This window comes from Lycium barbarum, chromosome 2 (assembly GCF_019175385.1).
Source record: "Lycium barbarum isolate Lr01 chromosome 2, ASM1917538v2, whole genome shotgun sequence".
Taxonomy (NCBI): Eukaryota; Viridiplantae; Streptophyta; class Magnoliopsida; order Solanales; family Solanaceae; genus Lycium; species Lycium barbarum.
Window position 1 is genome coordinate 18,203,042 of NC_083338.1, and position 20,506 is coordinate 18,223,547.

Here is a 20,506-nt window from a genome sequence, read left to right on the forward strand (position 1 = left end):
TAACTGGAGGATCTTGACTTGCTTCTACTTTTTCTTCTGTCATTCTAACCTCTGAAGTTACTTCTCCCCCTGTCTTCAGTAACCAAAACATCGGAGTGTGAAGTTGAAGAAAACGAAGCTTGATATTTTCTTCTCATCTCTTCATTCAAAACACCATTTTTAGCATATTCAGTAGTTACACCATCACTGGGAGCAGAATTAGTCAAAGAAACTCGAAGAGTTTCCCAAGAGTCTGGTAGAGTATTAAGAAGCTAAAGTCCCTATATTTCTTCATCAAACTTGACACCCAATCCAGACAACTGATCAAGGACACCCTGAAAATCATTAATATGATCAGAAATAGGGTTGCTCTCTTTGTATCTAAGATTCATCAATTGTTTTAGTAGGAAAAACTTATTATTGCCAGTCTTCGAAGCATAAAGTGTCTCGAGCTTTTCCCATAAGCTTTTAGCATTTGTCTCATTCACAATATGATTTCGAACATTATCTTCAACCCATTGCCTAATATAGCCACAAACCTGTAAGTGCTCAAATTCCCAATCTTCATCTTCAATAGACTCGGGTTTCTTAGAAGCAAACACAAGCAGATGCAATTTCTTGACAAATACAAGATCTTTCATCTTGCTTTTCCAAATATGGTAATTACTGCCATTTAAGCAAACCATCTTGCTCATATTTGCCTCCATCATTCAAATAGACGATCAACACAACCAAATACAACCACAAGCTCTAATACCACTTTATTGGGAAGAAACAAGCAACAACCAAATTGCACGACGAGGTAATAGCGGAAGAAATACCCAAGTCAAAACTTCCCACACTATTTGAACCAAGAGAAGACAATAAACACTAGCACAAATGGAAATCCGGACAACAACTATACCAAAAACAAAATAGCAAAGCAAGCAAAAGTAAATCAATACAAGAGACACCAAATTTACGTGGTAAAACCCCTTCAAGGTGAAGAGGAAACATCCATGGGACCTCCGGCCCACAAAAGCTCCACTAAAATCAACAAGAGTTACAACAATGTTCTCCAAATGGCTACAACAACAAAACCAAAACATAGCAACAATACATAAAAGATAGCATCAAAACTAGTGAAGAATGGAGAGAATTCACCCCAAAAAATGAGCTACTGTTTATACTCGAAAACTGGAGCTACAGACCACAAAATCCGATCTTCACCGTTGAAATCCAAGACCAGATGGGGAGAACCCCCAGTTCAAATTGCAGCACAATCCAATGGTTAATGAATCAGAAAACACAATTTTAAGTGGATTGATGTGGCTGATTTTCACTGGTCCGAAAATCACCTCTTCTCTCTCAATCTTCTCTCTATATGGCTGCTATGAATTCACTCTTGTGTTATAAAAATAAGAGCTAAGTTGATGCTATATATAGAGGATTTTAAGGAAAAAGTGGCCTGGTCCAAATTGGATTGGGTTTTATTAATTCAATTCCACATAGGAAGGGGAAATCCCCCAACAATTACAACAGCAAAGCTAAAACAGCACCAACAGCTGGAGCATCTGCTTACCATTCAACCAACAATCAGTAGTATGTCACCAGCAACAAATTATTATCAGCCAAGTTAAAAACAGAATTCTACAACTGCTACATCTTCTTGCCATTCAGCGAACAAACAGTAGTTTGTGACCAGCAACAAAATTATAACCAACATCAAATATAATAGCATCAACAACTGCTGCATCGTCTTGTGATTCAGCCACACTGAGTTTTCACGGACCCAGCTATAGAAGGCCAATAATTCCCATCATAAGTAAATTACAACAAGGCATACCATCACAATATTCCATGCAAGTATACTTTGAATTAGAAAAGAATTAAGAAATCAAATAATGCCAAAAAGAAAATCCACAGAAGCGTAATTATAAACCAAAAGTAGAAATCTTAATATCACAACACCTATCTGTAATGCCAGAATGCAGAGGTAATATCAAAAGAAGTTCTGGGATGGATTAAGTACAACAAAATGAGTTAAACCTTATAAATAAGTCGGGCCAATCAGTTCTAGCAAGCAGAATACGCATGAAAGGATCATTCATTTGCGAATGTCCTGATAGGCAGCATCAACCAAAGCCAGATTACAACTGTGGCCTCCTTCCTTTCTTCTTAATCCTGCAAAAGCAAAATAACACTTTTTCATCAAGTTTATACTATAACAAAACAACGTATGACAACCACAACTTACATCAGCATCAAAATGCGGCAAGGGGTTGCGAGAACCAGCACGTCTACCCCGCCGTGAGATACTCTTTGGAGCAGGAGACCGGCCATTGTGATTACGTTCATCTGGACTAGCATCTTTAGAAGGGGTTGTTCTACGTGGAGAGGGGCTCCTTCAAGGAACAGGGCTACAGCGAGCGGGATAGGGGCTTCAGCGAGCAGGGAAGGCACTTAAATATAAAATGAAACATTAGACAAAGCTTATGAAAATAGTTTTCCATGGGGAAGAGAGATATAAGAAGCAAAATATTAACCAAAAAAATTCTACCTTCCATGAGACCGACTTCGGCTGCGCCTCTCCTCATCATATTTACCTCTCCCACAACCTTTGTGGTAATCAGGGCTGCGGCTTCTACTCCGATGACAGTAATCTTTGTCTCTCCCACGGTACTGATCGTGGTCATACCTCCCAGTGGCGGATCCAAGATTTTAACTCAGGAGGTTCGAAAAAAATAACAAAAGCTAAATATAAAAAATAATGTTGTTGATGGGAATCGAACCTGTAGCACTAGAGACAATTTTGAATACCCTAAACCACTTGAGCTAACCTTTTACATTTATTGAGGATGTTCAAAAGCTAATATTTATACATAAACACAAAAAATCTATCCCATATATACACTGTAAATTTTTGCCGAGGGTGTTCGGGCGAACACCCTCGGTTGGCTATGCATCCGCCCCTGATACCTCCCCCTACTTTTACTTCAGCTTCTCCTTTTAGAATCCCAGTCCCTATAGTGATCTCGAGGCCTAAAAAAACTTAAAAAAAAGGTGAAGTTCATATTGTGGATACAACTCTTCAATATCTCTTAGCTCAAAACAAAATGTCAATCATTTAAATTAAGTACAACACAAAAGAGGAAGCAACATTCAGTGACCACTTCCACCTTGTTTTGGAGAGAAAATGGGTGATAGCATAAGAATATCAACGAAGGGAGGACAAGGAAGAGTTAAGAGACTGTTCATTTTAACACCAGTATCCATTCTAACACTAAAATATGCTTATCCACATAAGCTCAAATTTAATTATGCCTTGATGGGATCAAGGCATTCCACACCCATAATAGGTTCTATACGCAATCCCAAGCCCAAGATAGTTTACTTAGAATTCAGAACACATTCTCTGAAAATTCAAATAAAAAAAATAGAAAAATCCAAGCAGTCGGGTTTGTCAACTTAAGCTAAGCATCACCATTTCCTTTCCATTCCTTACTCCAGGTCATCTATATTTCACTAAGACGGAAAGAACAGGGAATTTCTAGAAAACCAATTCAACAGCATTTAATTTATAAGTATTTCTTAATTTTTTTATATATTTTGTTTTTTAACATATTAGATCAATTTTGGACTTAGAATTTTGAATGGTCTAATAAATTTTATAGCTCAATCATATATGGAGGTAACAAATGTTATACAAAGAGAATCCAATAATAGATTCTTTCTCATTTGAAATGGGTAATCTCCAAAGCAAAGACTAATTCGGATTAAAGCTCCAGATGGAAAGTTATTTATTAACAGGTTACAGGCCTCATTCTCAAGATAGAAAGTACGGTAGTGAAATTACCTAAAGCCCTTGAAAATTGGTTGAAGATTAAGACTGATTGGAAGAAGGGTTGCAAGTGGAAGAGTCAATGGAATTTAATTTTCAGGTTGTAAATTACGGGGAGAACTAGAATGATTTCATAGTCAATGAGTAAACGTCTCACTGTCTATGGAAGTATATACCAACGAATTAAAAGGGTGTTTGGAGATAAAGCTTCAATAGTGGCCTAAGGTTAAAGTTGTGGAAGTATATTTGGGAAGTCTTCTCCAGAATTATTCAAAGGTAATGGACAAGCCTGTCAATGGTTTTTTTTTTTTTTTTTTTTTTTTTTTTTGCGCGGATTGCCCTTCTTTTGGGGTGGTCTTTTATTTTTTCCCCTCAAATTGGTGATCTTTAATTTTTGTCCTTCGCCTAATATCCCGAGGTTTTGTATTTGAATTCTAGCTCAGTTAAAAAAAAAAGAATTTGACAAGGCAGAGGTTTGGATTCGCAAGGCAGAATTTTTCATGAAGGTAAAATTTTGCCTTAAGGTAGAGTTTTGCCCAAAATCCTCCTTAAGGTAGAGTTTGAAACTCTGCCTGAAGCAGGCAAAACTTTGCATGCAAAACTCTGCCTTGCGAATCTAAACTTTACCTGTAAATTTTTTTAAAAATTTTGACTGAGCGGGATTCGAATTCGAAACCTAAAAAGTTTTAGCGAAAGACAAAAATTAAAGACCACCAATTTGAGGGACAAAAATTACAGATCACCCCAGCAAAAGGCAATCCTGCAAATTGCCCGTCAATAGTTGTATCATTTTCGCAGGCCCATGTGGTGTGGAATTGTTGGCAACAATGTTTGCTCAGATGGCCCAACAAGAAGAAAAGTCACACACTTTCCTTCCATTTACTCTCCAATTATATTTTCTTATTCGTTAAAAGTTTATGTATTAACAGAAGGAAAAAAGAAGCGTGTAATTGAGAAAGCCAAAGCACTTATTTGACCTGAGTTTTAGGTAAAGCAGCTAGAGATCTATGTGTACCTTGCTATTTATTATAGATGTCTTGTAATTTTATCAAATACTAGTACAGTGATTTTATCAATTTACTCAAGCTCGGTTTCCCTCTATAAAATTTTACTGAGTGCCAAATTTGAGATTGTTATTATTTTATTACAATAAACTTGGAGTTATGAAACTAACATAGTAATAATTAGCTTCTTCATAATGTATGGCTAACTTCAGCCAATCATAGGTGTATTATACTATTTATATGTCAAGTCAAGGAATGGTCTTAAAAAGCAGTGGAAATGATCATTCCTTTTTATGTAATTTCTTTTATACATAATATAATTATTGAAAGGGGAATTATACTTTGATTATTATTTGAATCCGTGACGAGTTGTGTTTATCGATTCACTCGCAAATTTTGAGGTCCTATGGGCCATTTCCTCGCATCTCAAGGGATATTAACTGCAAATTGGCCTATTACATAGTCTATTGGACAAGAAAACATTCAAAGCTAGGACTGGTGATCGAATTGGAGGGGCACATTTCTATTTGCATGAGTAGCTTGGAAGGGGGAAATAGTGTGCAGCACAAATTTTGGTTTATCTTGAGTGCATATCACAAATTGTTGGGTATTCCAGAAAATTTTGGTAAATACTTATAGGTGTTTAGGCGCGAAAAGTTGTTTTACTAAGTAAGCTAAAGCAAGAAGTAAGGTTCATAGCAGCCGAAAGTTGTTGTACCCCCATCCGATTCTAAAATTCATGAGTTGTTTGTTTTGGTTATTGATGATCAGCATGTGCAGGGTACAGATGTATATTGTAGTGAATCATTACAAGACCTGAGTCAATGGAATTTGTTTCTCAACTTGTAAAATACGGTGTAGAATTAGGATGATTTCAAAGTCAATATATCACTGTCCATAGAAGTATATACTAATGAATTAAAAGGGTGTTTCAATTGTCGCCTAAGCTTCAACCTTTAAGTGAGGAAACGACCTTTTCAGATCTCTTATGTGTTTTTTTCCAGATCTTCTTATGTGTAAAAAATGAATATCTTTTTACACTAAAAAATATTTGTAAAGGGTTAAAATATCATTTCTCCCGCTTAAAATTGGAGAAATATATTGGGATATTTTCTCCAGAATTATTCAAAAGTCATTTCGTTGACGAGCCTGTCAATAGTTGTATCACTTTCGCAGGCCGCGTGTACTGTAGTGTGGAATAGTCCCAACGTGTTACACGGTGCAAAATTCTCTCCTAATTTTTGCTCAGATGGACCCCCAAAGAAGAAGAAAAGTCTCACACACACTTCACATTTCTCCTTTCCTTCCATTTACTCTCCAATTATTTTCTTCTTCTTTAGCACTTATGTATTGCTAGAAGGAAAAAAAAATAAGTGAGTACTTATCATAGATGTCTTGTAATTTTATCAAATACGATGATTTTATCTATTTACTCCCTCGGTTTTCCCTCTATAAAATTTTACTGTGTGCCAAATTTGAGATTGTTGTTATTTTATTACAATAAACTTGGTGTTATCAAACTGACATACTAACAAGTAAAGTTGCTTCTTAATGTATGGTTAACATCCACCGATGATAGGCGTATTATAACTACTTATACGTCTAGTCAAGGAATAGATATGTGCAGGCAGAGCCGGCTCAAGGGCCAAGTGGATAAAGCGATCATGATGAGAATGGACTTCTCCGAGCACAATACTTCATGATGTTTCATCCGCAATCGGGGTAGTATGAAGTGCATACGCCAAACCATATCTACTTATAATAATTAGGTGACTTAATAAGGTGGGGATATATAATAGCCAATCATCATCAAAAGATAAAAGTACCAGATGTTGCGTTCTTCAGTATTGATGGGAAGAAATTCTCAAGGAATGGCCTCATTGTTGTCACTCCTCCAGTTGTACAAATTATAGTAATTAAATATGATATATAACTTACACAACGTAGAAATTACGAGTCCATATTGGAAATTGTCAATTTTTCTTCTCGGACTCTTATTAACTTTTTTATTTAATTTTTACATCCGTCTGATTTTCTAGTTCACAAAGGAATGACACCAATGTCAGATAGTTGTTTGTATAATTTCCTAGAAAGCTGTTTACCGAAAATGAAAATGTCTCTTTTCTTTCCTTGAATATGGATAACATATAGTTACTTTAGATGATTTGATTGTGTTACTTTTAGATGATTAGATAGGTATCCAACCATAAAAACTGACATTAGTAAGCCGGAAAATAAAGCAATTGCTTCAACATACAATAAATAGTGTAAATTTTAGTTATATGTAAACCAGAAAACACGCGAGGACACCTACCTGAAATTCCAATATCAAATAAGAAAATGAGGCGGCCTGATGCAGCAACAGTGCTAGTGATGACCACCACAAACGTTATCTTCTCGTTAAAGCGATAATCGTTACCTTGTCCATCAACCACCAACCCACCACGTGCCATTTTTCGTCTCATCAACTAATTGAAGAGATCTAAAACAAGGTTTTACAGCATTTTTTATTTCAAATATTGGTCTATGTATAGAGTAGCTTCACATATATACGAACACGTATCTATCCACTAAAGTACGATATTGCCAATTAATGACTTATAGAAATAGACCATGTGCCACCTTAATAAATAAAAAGGTTACAATTCTAAACATTTTTAACTTTGTTATAAATAGTGATGAAGGAATTTTTGGTGAGTTATAGCTGCGAAACGTAGCACGTAGTAGCCCAAGAAAAGGGTAGGTAAATAGAGCAAAGGCTTAACTAATTTAGCATTTTTCAATTCTCTTCACCATGCTTAGTGGTCCTACAGTTGGAATATCTGGGAAGAAAGGGGTAAGGTTAATTATTCAATTTCTGAAATTAAAAAAAAAATAAAGTTCAGTCGTGTTTAATGCGAGAGGAATATAGTTTGTTGTTCAATAACAGAAGATGCACAAGCGGAAAAAGCTCAGAACTGCTTGTTGTGAAAATGTTTTATTGTATGATAAACAATAGTGACTCTTTCACTTGGCTTAGCTTGAAGCAATTATTTCTTCCTCTATGTAATTTTCTACAATACCAAAATGTCCTTGGTCTTGACTCCAGAGGAACACAACTTCCAAAATGACTGGCAGGGGTTATTTATTTTTAAGAAGTGCAGAAGAAACTCAAAATAATTTGTTTCTCTGGTAACCAAGTGAAATATTTTCAGTATTTTTACAAGAGGCATTTACGCATACATGTTTATTGAGATGTTAGTTTCATACATTATCCTCTTCACTTCATATTTAAATTATATGCTATCATTCTTTGACATGCATTGTAGTGTGAAGCATATTTTAGAAGTATTCACGGTTTGAGATTTTTCATGAGCTATGAGAATTATGCAAAGCAATCCCACCATAGCATTAGTACTACTTAGCAAATTTGATCTAAGCTTGTTTTATTACTTTTTGGCACGAGGAGATTAAATAATTACCTTCTACATTAGAAATTTACAATGTATTAACTCTACTTCAGTAAACTAGATTACTAATCTAAGGATAAAACAATACTAGTCCCGGTAATAACTTTTTGTGGGACTTTCACATTAAACTACTTACGTCACAATTACTGGGTGATGAAGGTTATTCATTTCGATACAAAGACACCTTACGTATCAGCCATCATGGATTATATAGCTCGCCTTATATGGGGGTTTATCTGATGAGTAGATCGACGTGGATCCATTGATGATAACTTATGAGAGATGAAGTACATTGTTGGCCTTGATTTTGGAGTTTCAAGCAAACAAGAGCTTGCTAGCTTGATGATAAATACCAAAACCTCTTACTTCATTTTCATGATGTGGAAGGCCTTCATCTAGCAAATCGCTAAGCTGCACATGATCTGTAGTCGATGAATTTTCTAGCAGAGTAATGTATTCCCCAAGATGCTTTTCCTTTTATTATCTCCAATGATATAGACATCACACAATTTTGTAACCTTCATTGTGTATGCAAGCTCTGAAACAAGACAATTTCCAAACAAGTATTAACAATTTAAATGTGTAAATGAGATAAAAATAGTATGGAGTCTTTGGCTATAGTTCATGAAGTATAAAAACAATGATAATAACTGAAGTTAGACCTTACCAGGTGCAACATGTCCATACGTGCCTGCAAGTGCAGTGCAATTAGATAAGTCTGGCTTGAGAAGCTTAGCTATGCCAAAATCTGAAACACGAGCTTCATACTCGTAATCAAGCAAAACATCAATGCTTGATATGTCACGATGAACGATCGGTGGTGAGCAATCCTGCTGCATGTAAGATAAAGCCAAAGCAACACCTTTGATGATATTTACCCTTTTAAGCCAATCCAATTTCTTGGACTCAACTTCATTGCTCAAAATGGTAGACAAACTCCCCCTATCCACATACTCGTAAACCAACAACGAGTTTTGTGCATTCGAACAATAGCCGTAGAGGTTCACGATGTTCCGGTGCTTAATCCCAATCAATGCCCTTACTTCATTCATAAAGCTTTTGGGATGTGTATTCTCAAATGAAGAATGAAGTCTCTTCATAGCTATATTCCCTAATGATGGAAGGTTTACCTTGTAAACGCTTCCATGCCCTCCTTGCCCGATGCAAAATGTTGCATCAAACTCCTCTGTGGCGTTTAAGATATCTCTGTACAATGCTTTTCCATCTAACATGGATATCGAAAACCAACCATCACCACGTCTTTCAACGTCTCTAACTTTCCTTCTTTTACCACACATAAATAGAACACCAATGAAAGCACAGAGTAGTACTAGTGCTCCCATAACAGGAAGTACACTGATGACGATGAGTTTACGTTTCTTCGCCATTGAGTGCTTGTTCACCATAGAAGATGACCTTTCACAGGGCTGGTGTCCTGTTACATTTCCACAAAGACCTTTATTACCCTCCAATGAGGCATTGATAAAAGCTTTATTATTAGGGATTGGACCTTCCAACTCACAACACGACATCCTGCAAACCAGTAAAACTTTCAAGTTCTTCAGGAATGCGACCAGAGAGGCCATTATGAGAAAGCTTTAAGCTAACCAAGCTCTTCAAATTGGCTAGATCTAGGGGTATTTCTCCAACAAGAGATTATTTCTCAAATCAAGTACATTAAGCTGAGTTATCCTCCCTATCTCAATAGGAATTTTCTGGCCAAATTTGTTGTTGCTCAGGTTCAACTAAAGCAAGTGCACATAATCTTCTAAAAAAATTGGGATCGACCCAATCAATCTATTGCCTGATAGATCAAGGGACTCTAATTTTGTCTGTGACCCAGGTTCCCCGGGTTTACTGCCAGAAATGTTGTTGTTTTGAACAAAAAGATTAACCAAAGAGGTTAAATCTCCAATTTCCTTAGGAATCTGCCCGACCAAATGATTCGATGAAAGATCAAGTCCTAGAAGCCCTTTGACGTTTCCAATCTCTGGTGGCTTTCTGGCTACCCGTAGATCAATTAAATTCTTACATTTCCCCTCGTTACTGCAGAGTTCACCATGAAATTTATTGTCGCTAAAATTAATGCAATGAAGCTGTGGATAGATACCAAATTATTCTAATAAATTCCCAGTGAAACTGTTGTTATTAAGGCGAACTAGTTTGAAACTCGAGCACATCCTCAAGTTACTTGGTATTGGCCCTGTCAGCTTGGTACTATTCACCATGAAGTTCTCAAGTTTCGCACCTCAGAAAAGTTGGATTGGCAAATGGCCTAAAAACTGATTTTCACTCATTATCTGCTCTGCCAAGTTATCCAAATATGCAAGTTCTTTGGGAATAGAACCATAAAGTTTAATGGCACTGAGATAGAGAAATTGCATGTTTCTCAAATTGCTAAGGGAGGCAGGAATTGAACCAGTAAGTTGATTATATGATATATCCATTCAGTGAGGTTTTTCAGATTCCCCAACTCACTAGGAATGTGACCAGAAAGTTGGTTAAAGAAAAAGGAACAAAATTTTGAACTCGATCAGTTAAGTCACCTAGAGTAAATGAAATTGAACCAGTAAGTTTATTATCTGATAAATCTAGTTTAGTGAGGTTTTTCAGATTCCCCAGCTCACTAGGTATGGACCAGAAAGTTGGTTAGAATAAAGGTACAGAATTTTGAGCTCAGTTAAGTCACCTAAAGTATTTGGAATTGAACCACTAAGTTGATTATGTGATAAATCCAGTTCACTAAGGTTTTTCAGATTCCCCAACTCACTAGGGATGAGACCAGAAAGTTGGTTAGAATAAAGGTATAGAATTTTGAGCACAGTTAAGTCACCTAGACTAATTGGAATTGAACCACTAAGTTGATTATGTGATAAATCCAGCTTCGTGAGGATTTTAGACTCCCCAACTCACTAGGAATGTAACCAGAAAGTTGGTTAGAAAAAAGGTATAGAATTTTGCACTCAGTTAGTCACCTAGAGTAATTGGAATTGAACCAGTAAGTTGATTATCTAATAAATCCAGTCCAATGAGGTTTTTTAGATTCCCCCACTCACTAGGAATGAACCAGAAAGTTGGTTAGAATAAAGGTACATAATATTAAGCTCAGTTAAGTCACCTAGAGTAATTGGAATTGAACCACTAATTTGATTATGTGATAAATCTAGCTTGGTGAGGTTTTTCAGATTCCCCAACTCACTGGGAATGTGACCAGAAAGTTGGTTAGAAAAAAGGTACAGAATTTTGAGCTCAGTTAAGTCACATAGAGTAATTGGAATTGATCCAGTATGTTGATTATCTGATAAATCCAGTTAAATGTGGTTTTTTAGATTCCCCAACTCAATAGGGATGTGACCAGAAAGCTGGTTAGAAAAAAGGTGCAGAATTTTGGGCTCAGTTAAGTCACCTAGAGTAATTAGAATTTAACTTGTAAGTTGATTATCTGATAAATCCAGTTCAGTGAGGTTTTTCAGATTCCCCAACTCACTAGGGATGGGACCAGAAAGTTGGTTATAATAAAGGTGCAAAATTTTGAGCTTAGTTAAGTCACCTTAGTAATTGGAATAGGACCAGTAAGTTGATTATGTGATAAATCCAGCTTGGTGAGGTTTTTCAGATTCCCCAACTCACTAGGAATGTGACCAGAAAGTTGGTTAGAAAAAAGATACAAAATTTTGAGCTCAGTTAAGTCACCTAGAGTAATTGGAATTGAACCCGAATACTGATTACTAGATAATTCCAAATCAATGAGGTTTTTCAGATTCCCTAACTCACTAGGAATGAGACCCGAAAAGTTGGTTAGAATGAAGGTACAAAATTTTGAGCTCAGTTAACTCACCTAGAGTAAATGGAATTGAACCAGTACGTTGATTACCTGAAAAATCCAGTTCAGTGAGGTTTTTCAGATTCGCTAACTCACTAGAAATGGGACCAGAAAGTTGGTTAGAATAGAGGTACAAAATTTTGAGCTCAGTTAAGTCACCTAGAGTAATTGGAATGAGAAATTTGAGTGAGGCAAATTCATTGTTGGAATGAAAAATATAAAAAACATGTGATAAAACTATTCTTAACCAGTCACATTATATTGAGAAAATTGTGAGGTACAATTTTGTAGATTGTACATGTGTTGCAATTCCTTTTGGTTAAGTGTTTATATATTCCAATTCAAAGTGAAAAATTGTGATAAATCAAAAAGGCGTATGCTAGCCTAAATATGAGACATGTGACTGACTACACTTGAACTAATATTGTGTATGTAGTAAAAGTACTTAACAGGTACAAACAAACCAGGTATATATACTTGGTAAGCAAAATTTTGGTTTCTTTTTAAATAAAAAAAATATCTTGTTGTACCCAAAGTTTTTTTTTATTGATGCAGATAAGAATACTTTGTGCTATTTGTTGAAAAAATAATATTACTAACTCTACCATGGAGGCTTTGAGAAATCAATACTCTAACTTTGATTTATTGTGATAACATTAAAATTATTGGTAGAGTTCAATACTGTTATCACAACGGTAAATTCATATAATACTGCGAGATTGTTTGTGAAAATTGGTATACCATAAATATTGATTGTGTAAATTTGTGATAATCTTGCAGATTTATAGACAAAGGCCTTTGCAAGAGAGGGTCTGAAGCACATCGAGGGGGATGGGATTAAATACCGAAAATTTCTAAGTCATGTAAGAGAAAACCCAACCTGGGGACAAGAGATCCTATAACCAGGTTCAATGGAAAAAACGAATCATATGATGACTCGTTGTGAAGTGCACTAATATTATTTTTATTCACTCCCAATGGTGTGAGTGCATTATTCTGTAACGATTTGTGGAGGTTGAGTCTATAAACTCTTAATGAAATTCTGTAACTCGTATGAGTGGGGTGTTAAAGTTATAGGAGCACCATTGACAGAATTCACCTATGTGAGTGTGGAGGTAGGCCGCTTCCTATGAGAATTGAGCTCGTTCTCAAAAGCACTCATGAGAACCGAGATAGCACAAGGCCTTAATGTGCTGGCTATTAAAGCTCATGTCAACAGCTTGATTATTATGTGTAAGCAGTGATACTTTATTTCCCTTAAGCAGTCATAGTTCAATGCAGAGCACACGGTTTGAGATTTTTCATGTGCTATGAGAATTATGCAAAGCAATCCCACTATAGCATCAGTACTACTTAGCAAACTTGATCTAAGCTTGTTTTATTAATTTTTTCACGAGGAGATTAAATAATTACCTTCTACATTACAAATTTACAATGTATTAACTCTAGTACAGTAAACTAGATTAGTAATCTAAGGATAAAACAATACTAGTCCTGGTAATAATTTTTTGAGGGACTTTCACATTAAACTACTTACGTCACAACCACTGGGTGATGCAGGTTATTCATTTCCATACAAAGACACCTTACGTATCAGCCATCATGGGTTATATAGCTCGCCTTACATGGGGGTTTATCTGATGAGTAGGTCGACGTGGATCCATTGATGATAACTTATGAGAGATGAAGTACATTATTGGCCTTGATTTTGGAGTTTCAAGCAAACAAGAGCTTGCTAGCTTGATGATAAATACCAAAACCTCTTTTACTTCATTTTCAGGATGTGAAATGCGTTCATCTAGCAAATCGCTAAGCTGCACATGATCACTAGTTGATGAATTTGCTAGCAGAGTAATGTACTCCCCAAAATGCTTTGCTTTTATTATCTCCAATGCTAATACGCCAAAGATATAGACATCACACAATTTTGTAACCTTCATTGTGTAAGCAAGCTCTAAAACAAGACAATTTCCAAACAAGTATTAAATTTAAACGTGTAAATGAGATAAAAACAATATGGAGTCTTTGGCTATAGTTCATGAAGAATAAAAACAAGGATAATAATTGAACTAGACTTTACCAGGTGCAACATATCCACACGTACCTGCAAGCGCAGTGCAATTAGATGAGTCTGGCTTGAGAAGCTTAGCTATGCCAAAATCAGAAACACGAGCTACATACTCGGAATCAAGCAAAACATTAATGCTTGATATGTCACGATGAACGATCGGTGGTGAGCATTCCTGGTGCATGTAAGACAAAGAAAAAGCAACACCTTTGATGATATTCACCCTTTTAAGCCAATCCAATTTCTTGGACTCAACTTCATTTCTCAAAATGCTGGACAAACTCCCCCAATCCACATACTCGTAAAACAACAACGAGTTTTGTGCATTCGAAAAATAGTCGTAGAGGTTCACGATGTTCCGGTGCTTCATTCCAATCAATGCCCTTACTTCATTCATAAAACTTTTAGGATGTGTATTCTCAAATGAAGAATGAAGTGTCTTCATAGCTATATTCCCTAATGATGGAAGGTTTACTTTGTAAACGCTTCCATTCCCTCCTTGCCCGATGCAAAATGTTGCATCAAACTCCTCTGTGGCGTTTAAGTTATCTCTGTACAATGCCTTTCCATCTAACGTGGATATCGAAACCCAACCATCACCACGTCTTTCAACGTATCTAACTTTCCTTCTTTTATCACACATAAATAGAACACCAATGAAACCACATAGTAGTACTATTCCTCCCATAACAGGAAGTACGGTGATGAAGATGAGTTTACGTTTCTTCGCCATTGAGTACTTCTTCACCACCGAAGATGACCTTTCGCAGGGTTGGTGTCCTGTTACATTTCCACAAAGACCTTTATTACCCTTCAATGAGGCATTGATAAAAGATTTATTATTAGGGATTGGACCTTCCAACTCACAACACGACATCTTGCAAACCAGTCAAAAATTTAAGTTCTTCAGGAATACGACCAGAGAGGCCATTGTGAGAAAGCTTTAAGCTTACCAAGCTATTCAAATTGGCTAGATCTGGGGGTATTTCTCCAACAAGAGATTTTCTGCCCAAATTTGTTGTTGCTCAGGTTCAACTAAAATAAGTGCACGTAATCTTCTAAAAAAATTAGGATCGACCCAATAAATCTATTGCCTGATAGATTAAGGGACTCTAATTTTGTCTGTGACCTAGGATCCCTGGGTTTACTGCTAGAAATGTTGTTGTTTTGAACAAAAAGATTCACCAGAGAGGTTAAAACTCCAATTTCCTTAGGAATCTGCCCAACCAAATGATTCGATGAAAGATCAAGTCCTAGAAGCCCTTTGATGTTTCCAATCTCTGGTGGCATGCTACCACAAATATTATTTCTGGCTACCCATAGATCAGTTAAATTCTTACATTTCCCCCAGTTACTGCTGAATTCACCATGAAATTTATTGTCGCTAAAATTAATGCAATGAACCTCTGGATAGATACCAAATGATTCTAATAAATTCCCAGCAAAACTGTTGTTATTAAGGTGAACCAGTTTGAAACTCGAGCACATCCTCAAGCTACTTGGTATTGGCCCTGTCAGCTTGGTACTATTCACCGTGAAATTCTCAAGTTTCCCACCTCAGCAAAGCTGGATTGGCAAATGGCCTAAAAACTGATTTTCACTCATTATCTGCTCTGCCAAGTTATCCAAATATGCAAGTTCTTTGGGAATAGAACCATAAAGTTTAATGGCACTGAGATAGAGAAATTGCATGTTTCTCAAATTGCTAAGGGAGGCAGGAATTGAACCAGTAAGTTGATTATGTGATATATCCATTCAGTGAGGTTTTTCAGATTCCCCAACTCACTAGGAATGTGACCAGAAAGTTGGTTAAAGAAAAAGGAACAGAATTTTGAACTCGATCAGTTAAGTCACCTAGAGTAAATGAAATTGAACCAGTAAGTTTATTATCTGATAAATCTAGTTCAGTGAGGTTTTTCAGATTCCCCAGCTCACTAGGTATGGGCCAGAAAGTTGGTTAGAATAAAGGTACAGAATTTTGAGCTCAGTTAAGTCCCCTAGAGTAATTGAAGTTGAACTAATAAGTTGATTATGTGATACTTCCAGCTTGGTGAGGTTTTTCAGATTCCCCAACTTACTAGGAATGTGACCAGAAAGTTGGTTAGAGAAAAGGCACAAAATTTTGAGCTCAGTTAAGTCACCTAGAGTAATTGGAATTGAACCAGTTAGTTGATTATATGATAAATCCAGTTCAGTGAGGTTTTTCAGATCCCCCAACTCACTAGGAATGGGACCAGAAAGTTAGTTAGAATAAAGGTACAGAATTTTAAGTTCAGTTAAGTCACCTAGAGTAATTGAAATTAAACCATGAAGTTAATTATTGTGTAATGATAATTCGGTGAGGTTTTCAGATTTCCCAACTCACTAGGAATTGGACCAGAAATTTGGTTAGAATAAAGATACAAAATTTAGAGCTCAATTAAGTCACCAAGAGTAATTGGAATTGAACTAGTAAGTTGATTATATGATAAATCCAGCTTGGTGAGGTTTTTCAGATTCCCTAACTCACTAGGAATGTGACCAGAAAGTTGGTTAGAATAAAGATACAAAATTTTGAGCTCAGTTAAGTCACCTAGAGTAACTGGAATTGAATCAATAGGTTGATTATCTGATAAATCCAGTTCATTTAGGTTTTTCAGATTCCCCAACTCACTAGGGATGGGACCAGAAAGTTGGTTAGAATAAAGGTACATAATTTTGAGCTCAATTAAGTCAGCTAGAGTAATTGAAATTGAACCACTAAGTTGATTATTGTGTAATGACAACTCAGTGAGGTTTTTCAGATTTCCCAACTCACTAGGAATTGGACCAGAAAGTTGGTTAGAATAAATATACAAAATTTGAGCTCAGTTAAGTCACCTAGAGTAATTGGAATTGAACCAGTAAGTTGATTGTCTGATAAATCCAGTTCAGTGAGGTTTTTCAGATTCCCCAACTCACTAGGAAGGGGACCAGAAAGTTGGTTAGAATAAAGATACAAAATTTTGAGCTCATTTAAGTCACCTAGAGCAATTGAAATTGAACCATTAAGTTGATTATTGTGTAATGACAACTCAGTGAGGTTTTTCAAATTTCCCAACTCACTAGGAATTGGACCATAAAGTTGGTTAGAATAAAGATACAAAACTTTGAGCTCAATTAAGTCACCTAGAGTAACAAGAATTGAACCAGAAAGATTATTTGTTTGTAAGCTTAAATTTTCAAAGGACTTCATCTTGCCTACTTCGGCAGGAATGGAACTAGACAATTTGTTGGAGAAAGCATAAAACAATTTTGCAGTGACCAAGCTACCTATTTCTGGAGGAATATGACCCGTTAATTGGTTGTTTTCAAGATAAGCTTCAACAAGATTGACAAGTTTTCCTATTTCTGTGGGAATGGAACCATTTAAATGGTTGTCAAAGATGTTGAGAGTCTCAAGTTTGGTAAGTGAGCTGATTTGTGGTGGGATTTTGCCTGAAATCTAATTGATGGACAAGTCAAGATACACAAGATTAGCGAGCTTACCAATTTCAGGTGGAATGGTGCCAGAGAGCTGGCTCAGGCTAAGATCAACATATTCAAGAAAGGGGAGAGATGAAAATGCAAAATCACAGTGTACCATTAACATTTGTAATATTCAATCTATTTACCCAATCATTAAAGCATATAACTCCATACTAGACTCTGCATACATCAGTACTTAGTGTCCATGAAGCCAATAAGGAAGTATTCTTATTTTGGAAAGTTGATTTCCATTTGAGAAGAACAGCTGCTTCCTCAGTGGAAGCAAAAGTAACTGTGAAGAGATATAAGAGAGGAAGGAAATAAAATATTATGGGAACCATCTTGAAGGCTAAAGGATTTCAGTTGATTGTTTTGTTTTGTGAAGAACTTTTGCAGGGTATAGTTCTATATATATTGTAGTGAATCATTACAAGTCTGGCTGAGCCAATGGCATTTAATTCTCAGCTTGTGAAATTAAATGTAAGTAGAATTAGAAAGACTTGGGAGTCAATGGAGCTATTGTCTCGCTACCCATAGAAGTAAATACAAACCAAAAGGTGGTTGGATTGGCCAAGCTTACATTTGTAGAAATAATTACTCCATGTATTATTTTGTTCCTTGATTTGACGTACAGATAGTATCAGGGGAAATAATTACTACTCCATGGATATCTCTGTTCCTTGATTTGACGTATAAATAGTATCATGGTAAAAATTTATCCGCACCGAGTGTTTACATCAAACTCATACAACTTAGGGTAGTTAAGCAATTTAGTGAAGTGGATCCATACATTAATTAACTATGGTTAAGTGATATTATTGTATATTCATACACATGATATGATTCCATTGATTTAGTGTGAACACACGGAGTGGGTGTAAACACATATAATTGATTGGAATTAAGCATAAAACCTTAAGTACTGCACTTCTATATCTATCTCTCTCTATCTATCTATCAATCTACATCTATGTATCTATTTACATATATTAAAAGCACGAATAATTCTTGCTAAATATTAAACGACGAAAATATCCTTTAAATGTCGATCAACTTTTATGCCCTTAAAACTTTAAGTGAAGTCGGGATAAAATTGTAACTACCGTTGATATATTGAATTTCTAATAACTTAGTAATATTTAGAATAAAATCCTACTTGAATTAGGACACATCTTTAAAAAGAAGGAACTGATCGTGTCCTAATCATAAGATTTTACCTTTATTTACTTTAATTTTAACATACATTAATAGACTATTTTGGTAGGAAAAAAAGAACAGCTTTAGAGTTCTAATTCTAATTAAAGACTACCTCTGAAATTAATATATGTTCACCACGTTTGTTGTTGCTTGGTGTAAACTTAGTCTAAATATAATAGTATTGAATATTAATAATCAACTCCTATAATTTTTTAATATTGAAATATGCATATGCTGTTGGAAATCTTACGGAAAATACTTGATCACGAATGATGTAGATAATTCTCCATAGCTTGAGGCATGTCAATTAAGACACTGTCCTTAAGGCTATTTCACCTGGTATAGGTGTATCCCCTAGGATTCAACAAGCTCTTCTAATACAAAACTAGGAGCCAGAAACTAACAAAGATTTTAAATAATATTGTAAAACCCAGGACACATAATATTATATGAGGAAGCTTTTGTCTCAAATTGTTCATCTAAAATGAGGAGGACTTGTGTTAATATATAGATCACAAAACCACCCATAAGATAGTTGAATACTCCAACGGCTATATGAAATCAATGGACAGTAAAGAGGCTAAATAATGAAGACAATAAAGGGCTAGTGATTAATGAGAATATTATCACATAATAGAGCTAATTCAAGGGTCTGTTATTGTTGAAAAACAAACGTTAGAATTGGCTAATCAAGGCTCTTTATGGTTTTGAATATTTGTCTCACAAATGCCAATAACAGGTTAGAATTTGGATAAACAATAATTGACATATTAAAGACTCATTATCTTGGTGTAAAGAGAATGAATTTCTACAATATTCTTTTTGAGATATTAACATATTTTTCAACAATCTCCCTCACATCTCAAAAAGAATAATAAGGAATAGAATAATATAAGAAGTTTTGATGTGTTTTCACATATCTCAAAAGGAAAGAAGGAGAGAGGGTATTTTGTTGGATTTCCACATATGAATATAATGCATCGAATCTGGTGTCGCTTAGACTATGAACCAGACCTAGATAAAAATAAGATTATACTTACAGAACAATTGGTGAAGTTTAGAACTTCTATGAACCAAGAATTCTTTTGTAAGCCCATGGTCTTATTCTATCACATTATACTCGCACAATCTTTGTGATTATCGTGGTTTTGCGCTAAGAGGCCATGCGCGCCCTGATATTCATGAGTGCTCTAGAAATCTATCACAATTTCATAAGAGCGGCACCACTCTACACTCATAGAGTTCCAATCATCAAGTGTATTCTGCAGAGTAATACACCACCTATAAAGGATATGAATTAGATTAAGAGTTTAAATCAACCTCAATTTTGCCTTGCAGTATTGCACTATATTCACACATCAAAGGAGAGACATCAGTTAATAGTGCATACTTGATCAACTAATGACTTGTTATTATCTAATTCATGGTATCTCCAATCACATAGGTTGGGTTGCCATCATTGTTAATCTTCTCAAGTTGACAAAAGTTTCACTCCCCTCGATGTTTCTTTAGTGTGTGAATTGATCAAGTTCACCTCTAACTTCACATAATTTACAGAAATAATTTTATCTCACAGCAGCTGCTTTTTCACATTATGTCTCAAATAAATGTGTCTATTTTTGCCAATGAAAAAATTATTTTTTCGCTACAGCTATTGCTACTTGGCAACCACCATATATA

The 20,506-nt window shown here is 35.6% G+C and overlaps 4 protein-coding genes across 5 annotated transcripts; all 4 read right to left on the reverse strand.

Annotated features, from left to right (window-relative positions):
• Positions 1-8,211: 8,211 nt before the first annotated feature.
• On the reverse strand, positions 8,212-9,584 carry LOC132629375 (MDIS1-interacting receptor like kinase 2-like). Of its 2 annotated transcripts, XM_060345042.1 has the most exons (3): positions 9,435-9,584; positions 8,920-9,354; positions 8,212-8,790 (listed from the first exon to the last, which is right to left on the reverse strand). In XM_060345042.1, exons 2-3 carry the CDS (start codon positions 9,350-9,352, stop codon positions 8,693-8,695), a joined length of 531 nt encoding a protein of 176 aa, XP_060201025.1. In that variant the 5' UTR covers positions 9,353-9,354; positions 9,435-9,584; the 3' UTR covers positions 8,212-8,692. The 2 variants fall into 2 exon arrangements, with proteins under 2 accessions (XP_060201025.1, XP_060201026.1); XM_060345043.1 differs by lacking the exon at positions 9,435-9,584 and having other exon boundaries at positions 8,920-9,428.
• A 413-nt stretch (positions 9,585-9,997) lies between these two features.
• On the reverse strand, positions 9,998-14,015 carry LOC132628425 (probable leucine-rich repeat receptor-like protein kinase At1g35710). The gene is made up of 4 exons (XM_060344205.1): positions 13,768-14,015; positions 12,091-12,170; positions 11,803-11,945; positions 9,998-10,348 (listed from the first exon to the last, which is right to left on the reverse strand). The coding sequence occupies exons 1-4, from the start codon at positions 14,013-14,015 to the stop codon at positions 9,998-10,000; spliced, it is 822 nt and encodes a 273-aa protein (XP_060200188.1).
• Positions 11,073-16,260, reverse strand: LOC132629376 (MDIS1-interacting receptor like kinase 2-like). Its single transcript, XM_060345044.1, has one exon. The coding sequence runs from the start codon at positions 15,018-15,020 to the stop codon at positions 14,145-14,147; it is 876 nt and encodes a 291-aa protein (XP_060201027.1). The 5' UTR covers positions 15,021-16,260; the 3' UTR covers positions 11,073-14,144.
• Positions 16,261-16,551: 291 nt separating this feature from the next.
• On the reverse strand, positions 16,552-17,747 carry LOC132628426 (probable leucine-rich repeat receptor-like protein kinase At1g35710). Its single transcript, XM_060344206.1, has 3 exons — positions 17,651-17,747; positions 17,003-17,599; positions 16,552-16,859 (listed from the first exon to the last, which is right to left on the reverse strand). The coding sequence occupies exons 1-3, from the start codon at positions 17,745-17,747 to the stop codon at positions 16,552-16,554; spliced, it is 1,002 nt and encodes a 333-aa protein (XP_060200189.1).
• Positions 17,748-20,506: the final 2,759 nt, after the last annotated feature.